This window comes from Polyodon spathula, chromosome 12 (assembly GCF_017654505.1).
Source record: "Polyodon spathula isolate WHYD16114869_AA chromosome 12, ASM1765450v1, whole genome shotgun sequence".
NCBI classification, from domain to species: Eukaryota; Metazoa; Chordata; class Actinopteri; order Acipenseriformes; family Polyodontidae; genus Polyodon; species Polyodon spathula.
In genome coordinates this window covers 25,109,645-25,126,774 of record NC_054545.1, presented here as the reverse complement: position 1 = coordinate 25,126,774, position 17,130 = coordinate 25,109,645, and the positions used below count along the sequence as shown (strand labels likewise).

Below are 17,130 nucleotides of genomic sequence, written 5' to 3'. Positions count from 1 at the left end.
TTCATTAATTTGGCTGATGCTTTATCCAGAGCATTTGACATTTGTATACCTATATACAAAAGGTGCATTTTATGTAAAACAAAAAAAAAAAAAAAAAAACTGTTATACAAGGAGACATTAGTGCTTCTTCACTTATAGCATATGTGGAGTAGTGGTTAGAGCACTGTGCTCTTGACTGGAATGTTGCAAGTTCCATCCCAGGTAGGGGACACACTGCTGCTTTACCTAGATTGGTCCAGTAAAAAGACCCCACAGTATAAAATGAGTAACTGCATGTAAAAAAAAAATGTCACAATTTTAAGTTGGCCTGGATAAGGGTGTCTGCTAAGAAATAAAATAATAATTTTCAGGCCTGGCTGGTATAAGATGGGAGACTGTCTGGCAATACCAGGTACTTTAAACTTTTCTTTGGAGTTTTACTCAGTGGTGTAGTCAAGGGTATATGCAGGGAAACAGCATTTACCCACTTTGAATTTGGGCAACAGGTCATTTATCCACTTCTCATATAAGGCATACATAGTTTACTCACTTCTACTCTCCTGTTATGTGCAAATCCTAGATCCTTGTTAAAGACAATATATTTTAAAGGCAAGGGTCTGTGTTATGTTCAGAGAATGTGAGTGGAGCAAAGCGGTGACAATTCCGCTCATCGCTCCTAATATCCTCCGCTCTGCTCTTTCTTTCATTCCGCTCCACTCCTTGTGATTCCCACTCTGCTCCCCCGCTCCAGACCAAATTATATTAATAAAGATATAAGTAAATAAAGTAGTTGTTTTTCCATCACTGTGTTGTTGATTGCAGATGAAAAGATGCAATGTACATTAAAAAAGGAATACCATTTAATTGTCTGCATTTATCGCATACCTTGACCCAAGTATTAAAAAAAAAAAAAAATCTAATTGAAATCGAAGACACTTTCTCATTAGTATTGTTTGGTACTGAAAACATGCGTACATTTCAAACTTTGCATATGATTTGTGTATCAAATTAGCTTCATACAGGGCTTATTTGTATCTGAATATCTCATAGGGAGCTCAAAGCAACCCAAGAACACATATGAGTGAGTTGACGGGGCTGACAGACCAACCTGGCTGTACTAATGTATGAACTATCGTATTTAAGAATGCAGAAAATATAAACCGTGTTCACAGCGCTGTATGGTACATAACTGCAGAACTGTACAAGAATAACCATAGACAGATGGATACACACACACGGATGATGTTTCTCACATTTTTATATGGCACGAATGCAGCTCCACAATTGGGAAACACACACACACACACGCACACACACACACACACATATATATTCAGTCAAAATAAACTGCAAATTGGTGCTTCACAAGAACATTCACATTGCCACTTGTCTCTTCAATGGGGAAATAGGGAAGCTTCAAGCAGTTTCCTACTATCTGGAAAACACAAGCATGGTCAAAGCCATAACCATCTCATTTAACAATGGAGTCACCCATACCTTTCAACATTTACTCTCAAAGTTTGAAATCATGGACAGAGTCTACATTGTTCGAGAGCAGTTCCCAGTCATTGGTGCTCATTCAATCACCATTCACAAATGTCAGGGTATGACTTTAAAAACAGTTATGATGGATCTTGGTAACTCCATTTCCTACTATGGACAAAGTTTCGTTGCACTTTCCAGAGTTACATCTTTAAGCGGTGTGCACCTTATTAACTTTTTGACCCCACCTGCATTAAGGCACCTCAAACTGCAGTTGCAGAGTACAATAGGCACAGAGGGATTTATTGCCCTAAGTTGATAAGCTTGAAGGAGACCAATACACACAAGGTAAAAGACAGAGTGCATTTCTTTCACTGAGCTAATGTTCACTGATGTTCAGGAACAGCAAAAGCCTCAATCTTCTAAAGGGAACACTTGCAGTTACACACCCATTCAGAGGCTTGAGCAACCTGAATTTCACCTCATGCTATACGGGAGCTATACGGGATCACTTGCAATCCACTGCACCTCTAACTACTGTGGATATTTGTCACTTTTTATGAGAACCCTTCAACAGAGGTGAGCTGCAAGATGTTGCAGAGTTTCTCAACAAATTGTCTGAAATTTGTCCAGAAGTATCTCGCATGGTTTCAGTCACAATAAGTCATGACATTCTATGTACTAGATATAACTACTGCTCATCAAACCGACAGGTGTTGCATGTTCACCTTCTACACGTACCTGCTGGTACAGATTCCATGTGTATGGAAGAAATAATTTATAGAAATGACAAATTGGCAACGATTCTTGGTAGCAAATGTAGGCAATGCAAAACTTCTCCAATCATGAAAAGTAAATTTACAGTATAATCGTAAATCTCGAAAAACTACTCGCTTCTAAATCTTTTGTAGTCATTTTTGTATTACTTTAGTATAAATACATGTTAATTTGGATTCATATGTTGTTTTTTTCTGACTATGTGAACGAAAGACACACATTTGCCCATTTTCCCATTGGAAATAGTGATATAGTGACTACCCAGGAACAAAAATTGTGTTACATAGTGTAATAATAATAATAATAATATAATAATAATAATAATAATAATGACCTGATCTTCATCTGCTAGTATTTCTCTAGTAATCTATGACCTATGAATTATTTTCTAGCCAGATAACGCCCTCTAGCTTGTAAAAGATGTAGTACAGGTTAACTAAACTGCATATCGCATTGACCTCAACTTCATCATGGAGCCTATCGTGTGCCATACTTCACCACTTTTATAGCTGGCCATTGCTACCACTTATAAACGCTTAAGAGCTTAGTAGTAGAGAACTAAATACACATTTAAATGCATCGTTTAATAACTAAACCATCCAACTATGTATGATATGTTCAGCAAAAGCACTGCAATAAAAGAGAACTAAACTAGTGCTGCACAATGCAACACAGACACACACACACACAGTACTAATGCCTTTTGGTAATTAATGTAAAGCTATTAGGCCTTTTGAATGGCAGGGAACAGGAACCATGCTGATTAAACAAACATACAAGAACAGCTGTCCCTCGTTGGACCAGGCAGAAGTATCTTCCGATCACCAGGGGGCTGCCTTCTTGTTCCAACACTTTTATTATGTCATTCAGTGCTGCACAGTTAACATTAGTCTGAAAACAGGAAAAAGTAAATGCATCAGCCTAGCCATACATAGCAGGCCAAATTAAAATTCAATAGCTCAGCGGGTCCATTTAAATCTTCTACCACAAAAAAAGACACAATGCACTGCCGACAGATATAAAGAAGATGGAGTAGCTGGTGTATATTTGATGTTGCCTCTGTCGATTGTTTGATTGACAGCAATCTAAATTACCTGTGGTTTTTTTCCCCTATACAAAATATAAATCAATATCACAGTACCAGTTTTTTGGGAAAGGTTTGCTTTAAACTGTGTTTCCAGGGATTTTAATACAGTTACATTCAGGGATGGAAATAAGACTCATACTGCATAGCAGTTTCACCCATCCCAGGTTCTGATACAAACTCGATCAGCCACGGTGTACAGGTAATAAGCTCAGGTGTGTCTGATTAAATGCCTAGTAAAAGCAGGGATGGATCAAAGTCCTATGCAATGGGGGTCTTATTTTCAATTCCTATAAGATTTACCCATGCTTCCTGTACCCAGAGAGCTGCATATGACTGAGAAGTAAATCCTGGAAACTTTATATCTACATGTGCATAATATTTTATTTCTTACCTGTTTAATGTGCTATTACAGGGCCTATAGGAAGCATTCACCCCACTTGGATGTTTTCAGTTTGTTGTGTTACAACCTGAAATCTTGATGCATTTAAATGGGATTTTTTTCCCCTTTGATTTACACAACCTACTCAACACTTTCAAGACTGAAAAGTCTTCATTAGACAAGTATTCAACCCCTTTGCTATGAAAATCCTAAATAAGCTCAAGTGCAACCAATTGCCTTCAGAATTCACACAATAAGTTAAATGGACAATAAAAGTGGTTCACATGATTTGAGATTAAATACACCTGTCTCTGGAAGGTCTCACAGTTGGGTAGTGCATACAAAGCAAAGATACTACCATGAAGTTCAAGGCGCTTTCAAAATAACTCCGGGATAAAGTTGTGGAAAGGCACAGATCAGCGGAGGGGTATAAAAAGATGTCAAAGGCATTGAATATCCCTTCAAGCACAGTCAAGTTGATCATTAAGAAGTGGAAGGTATACAGCACCACCCAGAATCTGTTTAGAGCAGGCTGTCCTCCCAAACTGAGCAGCTGGGTAAGAAGGGCACTGGTCAGAGAAGCCAATGACAACTCTGAAAGACCTATAGCGTTCCATGGCTGAGATGGGAGAAACTGTCCATATGTCAACAATAGCTGAAGTACTCCACAAATCTGGCCTGTATGAAAGAGTGGCAAGAAGGAAGCCATTTCTGAAAAAAAAAAGCCTATGTAAAATCCCTCTTGGAATTTGCAAAAAGGTGCGTGGGAGTCTCTGAAAAGATGTGGCAAAAGATTCTGTGGTCCAATGAAACAAAAAATGAACTACTTGGCCTAAAAGCGTTATGTTTGGCACAAACCCAACACAGCATATCACCCAGGTAACACCATCCCTACTGTGAAGCATGGTGGTGGCAGCAAAACATCTAAGACTGGGATGGTGATTCACCTTTCAAAAGGACAATGACCCCAAGCACACAGCCAAAGCGAAACCGGAGTGGCCTAAAAACAAAAAAGTGAATACCCTAGAGTAGCCCCAGACAAAGCCGGGACTTTAATCCGACTGAGAATCTGTGGCAAGACTTGAAGATTGCTGTCCACCAACGATCCCCATCTAACTTGATAGAGCTTGAACAATTTTACCAAGAATGGGCGAATATTGCACGATCCAGATGTGCAAACCTGGTAGAGACGTACCTCAAAAGACACATAGCTGCAATTGCTGCCAAAGGTTGTTCTACCAAGTATTGACTCAGGGGGGTGAATATTTATCTAACCAAGACATTTCAGTTTTTTGTTTGTTTTTTTTATTTACTGTTATTTCACAATAAAACATTTCTTGCCTCTTCAAAGTGTTGAGTAGGTTGTGTAAATCAAAGGAAAAAAAAAACAATTTAAATGCATAAAAATTTCAGTTTGTAACACAACAAACTGTGAAAACCTCCAAGGGGGGTGAGTACTTATTATAGGCACCGTTTATGTGTACTCTTACTATTTTTGGACTAGGTCACGCTTTACCAAGACTATTAATCCTCTCAACCCTAAACACTTGATTTTACCAAGCTACTGAACCCTGGAAAAGAGAGGATATTCTTTTTTTTTTTTTTTTTTTTTTTTTAATACTAATGTAATACAGCAGTACAAATTAGATATATGTTCAAAAAATAATAAAGTATAAACTAAAATTAAAAGGGAACTTCTGCTAAAGTTGTGAGGCTGAAATTCCCAGTCTAGAAATAAATAAATAATTTGTGCTTTGAGTTTTGTCAAATCTGGTTTTGCATTATCTGTGCTTCAGATTTCCAACCATATATTTTGACAGTGCTGTTTATTTTGGTAGGCAGGCACCTACAGAACAAAATGCAATGCAGTGAATCTGATGGGTTACTATAGAAACAGGTATGACTACATCGAAAATTATGCCCAAGAGACTGATACCCTTTTGTACAGTACATAGTGTGTGTGCTGATGTGGGAAGGGTACATGTTGTGGGATAATGTATTGTGCATTAAATATCTATTTGAATAAATTTAAAGAGGAAAATAATTGCTACAGATCCTATGGAAGAAAATCATGCTCCTAATTTCTATGAGTGAGAATGTGGGCTCTGCTGGATGTCATGACACCCTGGGTTAAAATCACAATTGTATTATGTCTGCCGTTACGGAAATAGAAAAGGCATATATTCCCTGTTTAGTATTGGATTGTCTGTTCATCATTATCCTGAGTACCGTGATGCTTGGGGATGAAATTAATAAAGATCTGCATCACACCTTAGTCCTGGTTGTCTCCTGCGATGAAGTCTATGACAGGAGATCTGATCCTCTGTCCTTAACTCTGCCAAATGGTGAATGCATGGAGGTTTAGAACAGGCTTGACCGACACCCTTCACAAATAACAATTTGCAGGTCTTGAACACATGGTTCTTCCACACATGGGCATACTCTGGACAAAGTACCATTCCCAGTTTGGTCAAGGTACCATGCCCAGGTGTCTTCAGCCACTGAAGGTCAATGGGCCAATCCTGCACTGAGAAATGTTGTCAATTTGTGGTCATGCACTAGCTGCAGCAACAAAATAAAAAGAATACTTGATAGAACCTATACGTTCAATTCAATAGGCTGTTTACCTAGTTCAGAAAATGTGCCAAGGGAAAATCATAAATTATAATAAAATGACCAGCTTTTATAAATAGCCAACCACTGCTCTGCCAAGGCTTCCCCAGTTCACAGTCAACTCGTCCAGGTCGAACCAACCCCAACCCCGACCCATACCCCAAACCCAACTGCGAGCCCGCCCACGACCCCAACCCAACCAGTGCCCTGCCAAGGCTTCCCCGGTTCAAGATCAAATTGTCGAATTTGGCCCAACTCCAACCGCGAGCCTGACCCCAACCGCGAGCCCGCCCCCGACCCTAACCCAACCAGTGCCTTGCCAAGGCTTCACTGGTTCACAATCAACTCGTCCAATTCGGCCCAACACCAACCGCTAGCCTGACCCCAACCCCAACTGCAAGCCCGCTCCCGCCCCCGACCCAACCAATGCCTTGCCAAGGCTTTCCCGGTTCACAATCAAATTGTCAAATTCAGCCCAACCCCAACCTCGAGCCTGACCCCAACCCCAACCGGGAGCCCGCCCCCGCCCCCGATCCCGACCCTAACCCAACCAGTGTCCTCCCAAGGCTTCTCCCAGTTCACACTCACTCAAGCACTGTTGGCCCTGTCAACTCAGATATAAATCAACTCAGATAAACAAGGGAATTGTAGGCTACTGCATACTATTACTGCTGATAATATTGTAACAGTATGTTTTGTATAAAAAGCCAAAGGCTTTCTAGTGTAAATATACTGTAAAACACCTGTTTTAAAAAAAAAAAAAAGATAATAACATAAATGGATTTCTGTATGTTTGGATAACATTTTCAATATTGGATTGCAATTTAATTCCTAGTGTTACCACAGAGGATGCAAAAAATCACTTGTCAGTATCATTAAAAGTGCTATATTTTGAACATAATACAACGTGCATTTTATAACAACCACAAGTTATTCAGCCTTGTGTCGTTAAGGTATAAACTGGAGCTGTGATATCAATAATAAGTGCTTTTAAAATTTCAAAAACACAGATAAACCTCAAAAATAAATATTACATTGTACATGGAAACTTAACAAGTAAAATCTAGTGAAATAGCCAAGCATTTGTCAACACATACATGTGATTCAATATGATGATGCATTAAAAATAAAATAAAAACTAAATGCACAATGAACATTTAAGAATTGATAATTTTTTTCTATGTCTCCTAGCCCTACCACTGCTATTACAACTAAGAAGAAGAAGTATCTTGTTATGTGGCTTGTTAATTAGCTATAAAACAGTTCCTGTGTTGCGCTCTTATTCGTAACAGATTACTACATTTAATAAATTCGATTATATTTAGAAATTCCCTTTGATTTTTGCTTAAATTCTTTATTAACACAAATTATAATTAGTTTACATTACCTAAGAGTCATTCACTTGAAATATATGTTGTGTTTTGTTTATACAAAACACAACATTTATTAATATTACTGTTATTATCAGCAGCAGTAGCAGTATGCAGTCATCTACAATTCACCTGTTATACAACAATTTCAAACATGATGGATACAAGTCCTATATTTAAAATACTATCCAAGCATATCTAAAGCTTATGCCCAAGTTGACGGGTCCGACAATGCTTGTGCTGACCTCAGTCTGGTGCCTGGTCTCCCCTGCTTCAACTGGCACACTGAATTAAAACATTCAAAACCTTCAGGGTAACAGTAGAAAACTGTTCAACACATGAACTGATGTGAGAAGAAAAAAAAAAAAAACAGTTCAACACATGCAAAAACAGAAATGTATTTGAGAAGAATAAACTCCTGGCTAATGCAAAAAGAAAACAACTCAAGACTGAGTCCCACTTATGTCTTTCCTGAATTACTGATTTAATTTTGCATTTCCCAAACATCACATATTCTCTATAATTCGATCAAACATTATAATGGAGTCTTGTCTCTTGATGGCAGCAAAATACACAAGAACAAGGGAACAATGCAGACTCTGTGTTACTGTTTCTGTATAATTTCTATTGTACTGTACAGTGTATTAAACTTTAAATGTGTTTTTCCATTATTTCTGTTTAAACTGCATTTATTATGCACTTTAAATAAAACATATGCAGTTATTATGAAGCAAAATACGAGAATGCCCTGATTTCAACAAAAACACCAAATAAAAAGACAAGCTCTTAAAGATCTGCTGGGTTTAAAAAAAAAAAAAAAAAAAGTTTTCTTGTAACGGTGTACTAAATACTTTTGAGAGCTTTGTTTCATAATGACGTTTGAGGCTCTTTGCCTTGTACAGGCTACAGTGTAAGTGATTTGTTGCAGATGAGACACAGAGGTTTACCACCGTTTTCAGGGAAAGCAAACGCTTCCTCCCATTCTAGCTTAAAGCCTCATACTTTCGGTTATCACTCGTGGAGGGTTTGCTCAATGCCATTGTCTCCATGAAACGAAAAAAGTGACAAAATGCCCTTGCAGTGAACACGCAGGATCAAAGAAACAGAAGAATAATAAACACCAATGAATACAGAGAACAAAAATAATAAATTTCTTGTGTTTATTTTTACTTTTTCTCTTTTAGTTTTTGTTTATTATTCTTTTTTTTAGTTCATTCAAGCCGCAAAGTGTGCATCACCCACTGGGCGCTGCGGTTTGGTCACCTCTGCTCTATAACTAATCATTTCTGCCATCCCATTTTCCACACTTATTTAATTATAATTGCATACAAACTGAAGAACTTTTGCATACATTCTCATCCACTGTATTCCCAATCTGACTGCAATCACTTTACTAATTATACACCTTGTTCTGATGCAAATGCTGTATTTATTGATTGGCTGCTGCTTTATTTAGCTCCAGGACACTAAAATATTCATGAGATAAAATGGTTCCAAAGTATAATGAAATGTGTAAGAACAGTTTTATGAGAACTTTAAGGGACACATTGCATAAAATGTGTGTCCTTGGAAACAAGATTAGTATATATTTATGGCAAAACTGGTATGCAACATAACAAACTTTTATGGTGTTTTATGGTGTGACGGAAATATAATGAGTTCTGGTTGGAAATCCCCCTCCCGACCTGTGAGGGCACGAAGTAGCAAAAGGAAAGTCTCTGGGTGGGCTGGCGGACAGTTCATTTCCGGGGTCAGGAAGTCTGTCAGCCTGGAAGGCAGCGAGACTCCGTTGCAGGAACGTATCGACCTGGAGGGTAAACGAGGTAGCAGCTGTAAGCAATAAAAGCAGCTGCAATCGTCTACCAAGGGGTCATGCATGACAGCATAAAGGGGCCGGAGAATTGTTACTTTTCCTTTGCTTGGGTTTTGTTCATTGACCTGGAAGGACTGTGAGAGCCGTTGTATAACTATGATTTGTGAAAAAGTATTTGTGAGTAGTTGTTTGCTTTTCTGTGTTGTTAGTAATTGTCTTGTTTATTAAATCACCAGACAGCTCAACATGTTTCTGGAGCTGTCGCTTTTGGGCCAGCACAAGCCAGAACAGCACTTCACAAGTCACTAAAATTACCTGTTGTCACCCACCATTACACACACTCCGGACTGGTGACCATGTTTTAGTATTGTGGGGCGGATAAGGATTATTGTTTGGGACTGTAACCTCGTTTTGTATTTGGCTCCGCGCATTACACATTGTTGTGTATTGCCAGGGCATTTTCTTTTGGTCACCAGACCCGGTTTAAAAAAATAAAGCTTTCCAAACTGTCTGTGATTACTTTTGCACTGCATCACCTCTACAACTTGCACAATCACCAGCCACTTTGCCACATATGGTTATTATATTTATGGTCAAACTTACTGGTTGTTATTTGACAAATCTTCCCCCGTTTAGCAATTTTTCCAACATGAGACCAGTGAGACAATGTTCCCATCTTCAAGCCACCCATCATTCAACTAGCAGATTACAAATTCATATATCAAACTGCTTCATTTTGTTTTACATTTTATATTTTATCATACCATAAACTGCTACACATTGGTAAACCATTGTAATGATGTGTTAGTACTAACATAATCCTCTATCAAGATAATGGTTCCAATGGATTAGCAACTATGTTATTATTAACATTATAACTGGTATTCCATCCTATATGTGCTTGTTTTTTTTTCAGTTTTGTTTCTTGCAGATAAACTGCAGCATCCTTGTACCATTGCTGTGGGTCACATGGTCTGATTGCTGTAAGAACATTGTATTGAAAGTTTGAAATACAATACATGAAGTGATTAGGCGTCAGGAAGCAGCAGCTGCTCATCTACAGCGTTGTGTTATCTGCAAATTTCAAATTGAAGATTAAAATATAAGCAAAGCCCCAAAAAGATCAACAGCAGACAAGGGGGGCCGTTACTGTATAATACTGCTAGTCCCAATTAGGTGTAAGAAAATGTATTTAAAACACTGGGTGAGCACTTCTTTAATGAAATTCACTTGTCTACAATGGTACCTCAATGGTAGTAGCTATTCTATAAGGGTTGCCCACACATTTTAGGGATGCGTGTTTTACTTAAGCAGGATTTATTCAGAAACAAATCCTTTTTGTTTTCATCCACACCAACCTTAGTCCTTTAAAATAAGTTATTGTACTGCCCTCCTTCAAACTTAATTTGGATTTTTCACACACACAAAGACAAAGGCTAATCCAATATGAATAGCTCAGCTTTTCTTGTTTCCTAAAACTATGAAAAAGAAAGCCAGTTACTTACCAAGTTGGCAAAGATGTAGTGATAGCTTTTCACATGCTTTCCTAAGCTGATGATCTGCAAGAACAAATCAAAATGTCAACAGGTATACAGAGCTGTGCTAATAATAGGTGCATCTATTACAACAAATCATGTGACAAAGCAATGGTTAAATGACAAATCATTCAGAAACCAAACATTAACTACTTTGTCTTATTATTTATTTTTTGCTATGTACCAAATTCTTTCATACAGGTCTAAGAAAGATAACTTTACTCAAAACAGCAGACCAGTCATGCAGTATAAGACAGACAAGTCCATCCTGGCAGAACAGGCGCTGTTAGGTATACTTAGTCACTGGTCTTTCTAATTACATGTTTCATTTAAAGCTTCAGAGTAATAATTGATAAGTGATTGATTTTGAAGGGCTGGATCAGACTGCAATCTTTATAAACCTTTATAATACCTATAATACCTTTAAATTGTATAAACATGATACAATATATGCTTCACTGTTACAATATGTAAAACAGTAACACTGCAATCCTAAAAATTAGACTAAAAGAAAAGGTTAAGTGCAGAAATGAAAACTCACTATCCTTCCCAGAACTCTTTGTGCCTGCTTTTCGTTTTTTTACAGCAGACATGTACTAGCCTTAACAAATGGCATTTGACATGATGTAACTTGATTTAGTGAACATTTTGAAACACATCGCCAGAAACGATTGTATCCAGCCTTCCAAAAAAAAAAAAACTTCAAATCTCAGGGTGCACAGATAAACACCAGATACACTGTTTTTGCAACCTCTCCTTCAACAATCTCTTCAGATTACTGCCACTCATTTCAACTTGAGCATCTATATAGGCAGTAAGTACCATACTACCAATAAACATTCAGTAGTTTGGGACAAACACCAATCATGGAATGTTTTAGTACAACTATCTATTGTGGAAAATGCGGAGCATGCAATTTTACGAGAATTATGTAGTATATACTCTTTCATTTGGCATCAAACCTAACTTGGTTCGAGGGCTCGCTGCTTGGCCGAATGGACGACGGAGACTCCCATTGATAAAACACAGAAATTGTTTTTAAGAAAGGTGGAGATGGGGAGGTGGTGGGTTAAGTTGAAATCGAAAAGCAACTGAGGGGAAAGTGAAGAGGGTATTTATAGTGCTAACAATCTTAATTAGCTAATGTGTAAATTTAATGATTCAATCTGGTGACACATAGATTGCCCCACAAATGCTATATACCTAAGACTCATAACCTTGTTTGTCAGGGTAGAATAAACATCTTTCCACTTGTGGATAAAGAATGTTTAATTGTATCACAGACAATCGCCAAATAAACATCATGGTTTCCACAGATGATTCCTAAGAACTGACTTAGAAATTTCAAGTGGACTATTCAGCAGACCTAATTAGGCAAAGCAGTAAGACCAAGCTCACAGAACAACAGCTCTTTGAATCCAATGTGAGAAATGTACCAGGTTTAAAATAGCGTTGAGTCTGTCCAGCTCACAGTCGAGGACAATCTGCCTCTCCTTTTTCTTGTCCAGATCTTGAAAGAGTTTCCTGTAGCCGTCCTCGGTGGTGGTTTCCACGTTCACGGAGGTGACCTGCCAGTTCATCTCTGCAGCAGTGTCCAGCACTTTCTGTAGAACCGTCAGTCCTGCACAGACAAACCAATTCAATGCAAAATCATAATGCAAAAATGAATCTCCACTGAATGAGGACCACTGACTTACATCCCCTATATGTACATGTACAAAAAGTACGTTTGACATACAGATAGACGGACAGATGCCACAATACAGTTTTCAGGTATCATCATAATGTGATGAGTCGTATATATGTCCGCCCTCCACTATATCCCCGTCCCCTGGAACGTGTATTACCAGCGGGGATAACAAAAGAATAATAACGTGAAATAGCAAAACACACCAGTAGTAAGTTATAGAAAACTATGATCAAACTCATGGAGTACAAGCATAGTAAAACCATGGCGAAAAAAAATTCATATTTACCGTGGCACGTTGTACAGTATGTGAGATATGTTACTGCAATAAAGTATGCATATGAAATGACATTGCGTTTATGTATTTACACAGTTTTACCACATTAAGTCTGAGGGCTGGGTGACTTGGCAAACACTATCGGCTGTTATTCTGAATCCCAGCCCAGCTGCTTGAATGCAAACCATTTGACATTTTAAAAGGTCTGCAAATAGGAATTCCTTTTATTTATTTTTTTCCATCCTTAATTAGAAAACAAATTTAAAATATCATACTCAGACAGACGTGCTTTTTAGATTTCAAACTGCTAATCCAATTGGAGGATACTCTATTTAATCATAATAGAGAATATTGTTTTGTGTTCAGTTTCTATTTTAATCTACAGTTGCACAGTTGATGTCAAAGCTACAATGTCCCACTATCAGGTTTCATTTTGCACTAAAATCTATTTAATTGGTGTTAATTTGCTAGCTTTCTGTGCTCGCTTCCTACATCCTAGAAACCTACCCGTGTGACTCAAAGAGTTACAATGTGGTTTTCTCTGTCAACTACGTGCAGCAATAGAAGGCTATACAATTTAATGAAGTAGCTTCAAATTACATGTATTTTTTTTTTGTTTTTTGCTTAACTTACAGTAGCCTTTACTATTTGATGGTGTTTGCAATTATTTGGAGTTCTTTGGCTGTAATACTAAACTATTATCATTTATACACTATTGTACAGACAGAGAGCAGGTGGGGCTGATTGTGTTAAGATTACATCGTTAAACGCAGTACAGTCTCGGCATTTAGCGTTCTACACACAAGCTCAAACAATCTATATAGTAGATAAAGGCAGAATGCAATTTGATATTGGAGGAGCCACTCTGAACCACTCACATTGCATGCAAACATCATGAAATAGTGTGGGGAATTATATTGAAAGATGTAACATTGTTCAACTTAAGACTTTTCAGACAACCTTAATGCTTAAACATGTCACAATATTTACAGACTCATAATAATTTACTAGCCAAGAAGGACAAGCAAGTGTTTGAAGACATGTTCAAATTAAAACAATTGGGCAGTTCTCATATGCGGATTGCATTTATAATATAACGTTAGAATAACAGTGTTAAACATAGACATACATTACTATAGTAGAAGACAGAGCTGGGGTAGCACACTACTTAAATAACGCATTACTGTAATATTACTTTTGTCAATAACAAGGTAATGTAATGCATTCGATCTTTCATTTGAATACAGTAGTCTTCGGCTAAGAGAACACCCCTTGGGAAGCAAGCAAAGTGTTCTCTAAGAAGAAGTTGGCCACCAGACACGATATGAATCAATAAATAAAAAGTATGTATTATTTGTCATGACACACATGCACCAACATATGAAATGAACAGAATAGGAGAAAAGCAATAGGCAAGTGTATGTTAATAAACTATAATAGTAAAGTAAAAGACAAACTAATCTTAATAAACTGTCAAATTAACACAGCACCCATACACATGTTAAAAAATGCAGCAGCAGCTCTAGATTAATTATAAATACATGTATAGGAGCAATATTCAAGACAAGGACAACATTATTTAAAAGAATAGTGTAGCAACTCACCAGAAGAGGAAACACCAAATTGCTCGGCAGCTTGTGACTGATTGCATTTTTTTTCAATAGCTCAAACAATTTTCAACTTTTTGTAGCAAGAGAAACAGTGGCACGTTTCACTGTTTGTTTACATGCTACTTCGTAGAAACGAGATGCACTCATGGAAATCAGAATACAGGAGGCAATGATAAATGACGACAGTTCTGGAAAGACTGAATAAACCAATCAAGACACTCTTGCAAAGACAAGTTTGTTTTGAACAAATGATTTGAATTTAAGTTTGGTGTTGATGAGTTATCAGGTTACAAAACAGTACTATATCAGTTGTAAATTAATCACTGTCTGTTGTAAAAAGAGATGTTCTTTTAAGCAAAGTTCCTGTTCCTTTAGGTGGAGCATTTACAATGGGAAAATTGTTTCACCATAAGGGTGTTCTCTTAGTTGAAGTGTTCTCTTAGGAGGTGTTCATATATCCGTGGAGACTACTGTAATAATAGTACAGTCCCTTTCCCCACTTTCCGCAAAAAAAAAAAAAAAAAAAAAAAGTCTCATTACCTTTTCTCTGTTGTACACTTACATTGTGGTTATTTCTTTTTTTAACCTTGATGCGCCAGATTGCTCTAATTTCGGTGCCTAAGCACCGATGACTCGGTCACTGTTCTGAGATGTCTCATGGGAATAATAAGCAGTGGGGCAATCAAATCAGTCTTTCTGAGCCTTGTCATTGAATAACAGGAACCAAAAAATTTTCATCCCTGCATGCCAATTTTGATGATACACATCAAAAATGTCACACAGGAAACACATCTACCATCGCATATTTTTAAGTTTAATAATTGGACAAGATCGAAAGGAGGCTTATTTGAATGTACGCACACAACTTTTATTTATTTGTTTGCTTGCTTACAGTGGTGGCCACATTTATTGCATCACCCCATTATTTTTACGTTTACTGCTTTATCACCATATGGTTATTTTTTCTATAGACAATTTGTGGTTGACGGTTGTGCTCACAGTCTAGGTCTGCATTTTTAGATTCTGTCTTGCCTGCGGTCTGCTTATATGAATCCCTGCTAATTGCCTCAGGGAATCTGCATCACTTCCTTGTGGTATTTAAGCATTAGAAAATACGTATTAATACGACCAAGTCCCACAAGCACTGTATCAATGTGGCAAACTATGTTTGTCAGTTCAAATGCAGTAATACTGATGTAATTCAAAGCTAAGATACGCAAACAATAAGTTACTTGCACACTGCAGCAAGATCAAATATTGTTTCATGTCATTTTCATTTCTTTTTTAGATTTTCTGTAGTATTTTAGTGTTTGGAATCATTCTCACTGGGTCTGGGTTATGTTGCTCCAATATTATTATTATTTTTTTTACTTTACTTTTACCTGGCTTCAAGCTTGTCTGGAGAGTCCTAATTGCCGACACTAAACAGCCATTTAAATCATGTGATAATGTAACCTTTCAATTCTGTCAACCACACATTTAAAATGCCATTTGATACTACTTACAGTACTTGTTAATTAAATACTGGAGTAAATTACTTTATTTTCCACATATCTCAAGCAATATTGATAAATTTAGCTGGCTGAGGATGTGCTAATTGGACTATTCAGCAGATGATTATAAATTATTCACTGCGGTGACAGAGTCTTTTGTGTACTTTCTGCAAACTGCTCCTGGCACAGACTTCATGGGAACAATCTATATGAATGTCACAGACCTGCAACAATATATCTATAACTCTTGCAACCATTTGCTTTTTGTGCGATTGACTCTGATCGGAAATACGCAATACCACATTGGCAATAATGGAAGAACATTACTGATGAGAACAAGTTGTCTGTTTGACAAGCAATGTCTTTTCTGTTGATGTAACACTAAACACAGGGTGATTCCATGTCAAGATTCATCATGGAATCACTCCATTGGGTCAGTTGTGTGTGGAGATGTGGTCTTGAGAAAATTTGGGTCAACTTACAAATTGTAGTTTATGTAAAAAGGGCAAACTCAGGAGCTGTGCAGCATGGAGTTCAAACAAAATGCACTGGAAACCTCCACACATAATACTAATTCCTCATTCTTTCATGAAAGCACACAGCAGCACACAGTACACGACAGTGTATTCAAATATGGTCCAAAATCTGCACGCTCTGGGGTGTTTGGCACAAGGTAATCCAAGTGCCATTAAGCAGCCTAGGTCTATGTTGGGCCATAATTATAACATCCTGGAGTATGTTATTGCTCTTAAACAGCACCCCCCACCCTACCCCAACTCTCCCTGAGTGAACTGGGTGTCAAGTGAATCAGGCAGAATGGTTCTGAAAGTTCTAAAGCCATGCTTGCATAGTGACATATCTGCACAGGTTGGAACAATGAGATTGCTCTCTCTATTCTTGCCAATTTTTATTATTATTTGTATTTATAATAGGTATTAGAAAATGATTCAGTATCATTAACCCATCATCTTCCAGCTCTAGCGGGCTTCTACAATAATAGACAGTAGATGCCCACTGGAACGCCACTG

The 17,130-nt window shown here is 37.6% G+C and overlaps 1 protein-coding gene across 2 annotated transcripts in view; it reads right to left on the bottom strand.

Moving 5' to 3' along the window:
* Window positions 1-17,130, bottom strand: part of LOC121323747 (glutamate receptor 1-like) — a 116,256-nt gene that overhangs the window by 61,968 nt on the left and 37,158 nt on the right. For both annotated transcript variants that reach the window (XM_041264936.1, XM_041264935.1), the window contains exons 4-5: window positions 12,472-12,656; window positions 11,006-11,059 (exon numbers count right to left, since the gene is read on the bottom strand). In XM_041264936.1, the coding sequence (XP_041120870.1) occupies window positions 11,006-11,059; window positions 12,472-12,656 (239 nt within the window). The remainder of the gene's footprint in view (window positions 1-11,005; window positions 11,060-12,471; window positions 12,657-17,130) is intronic.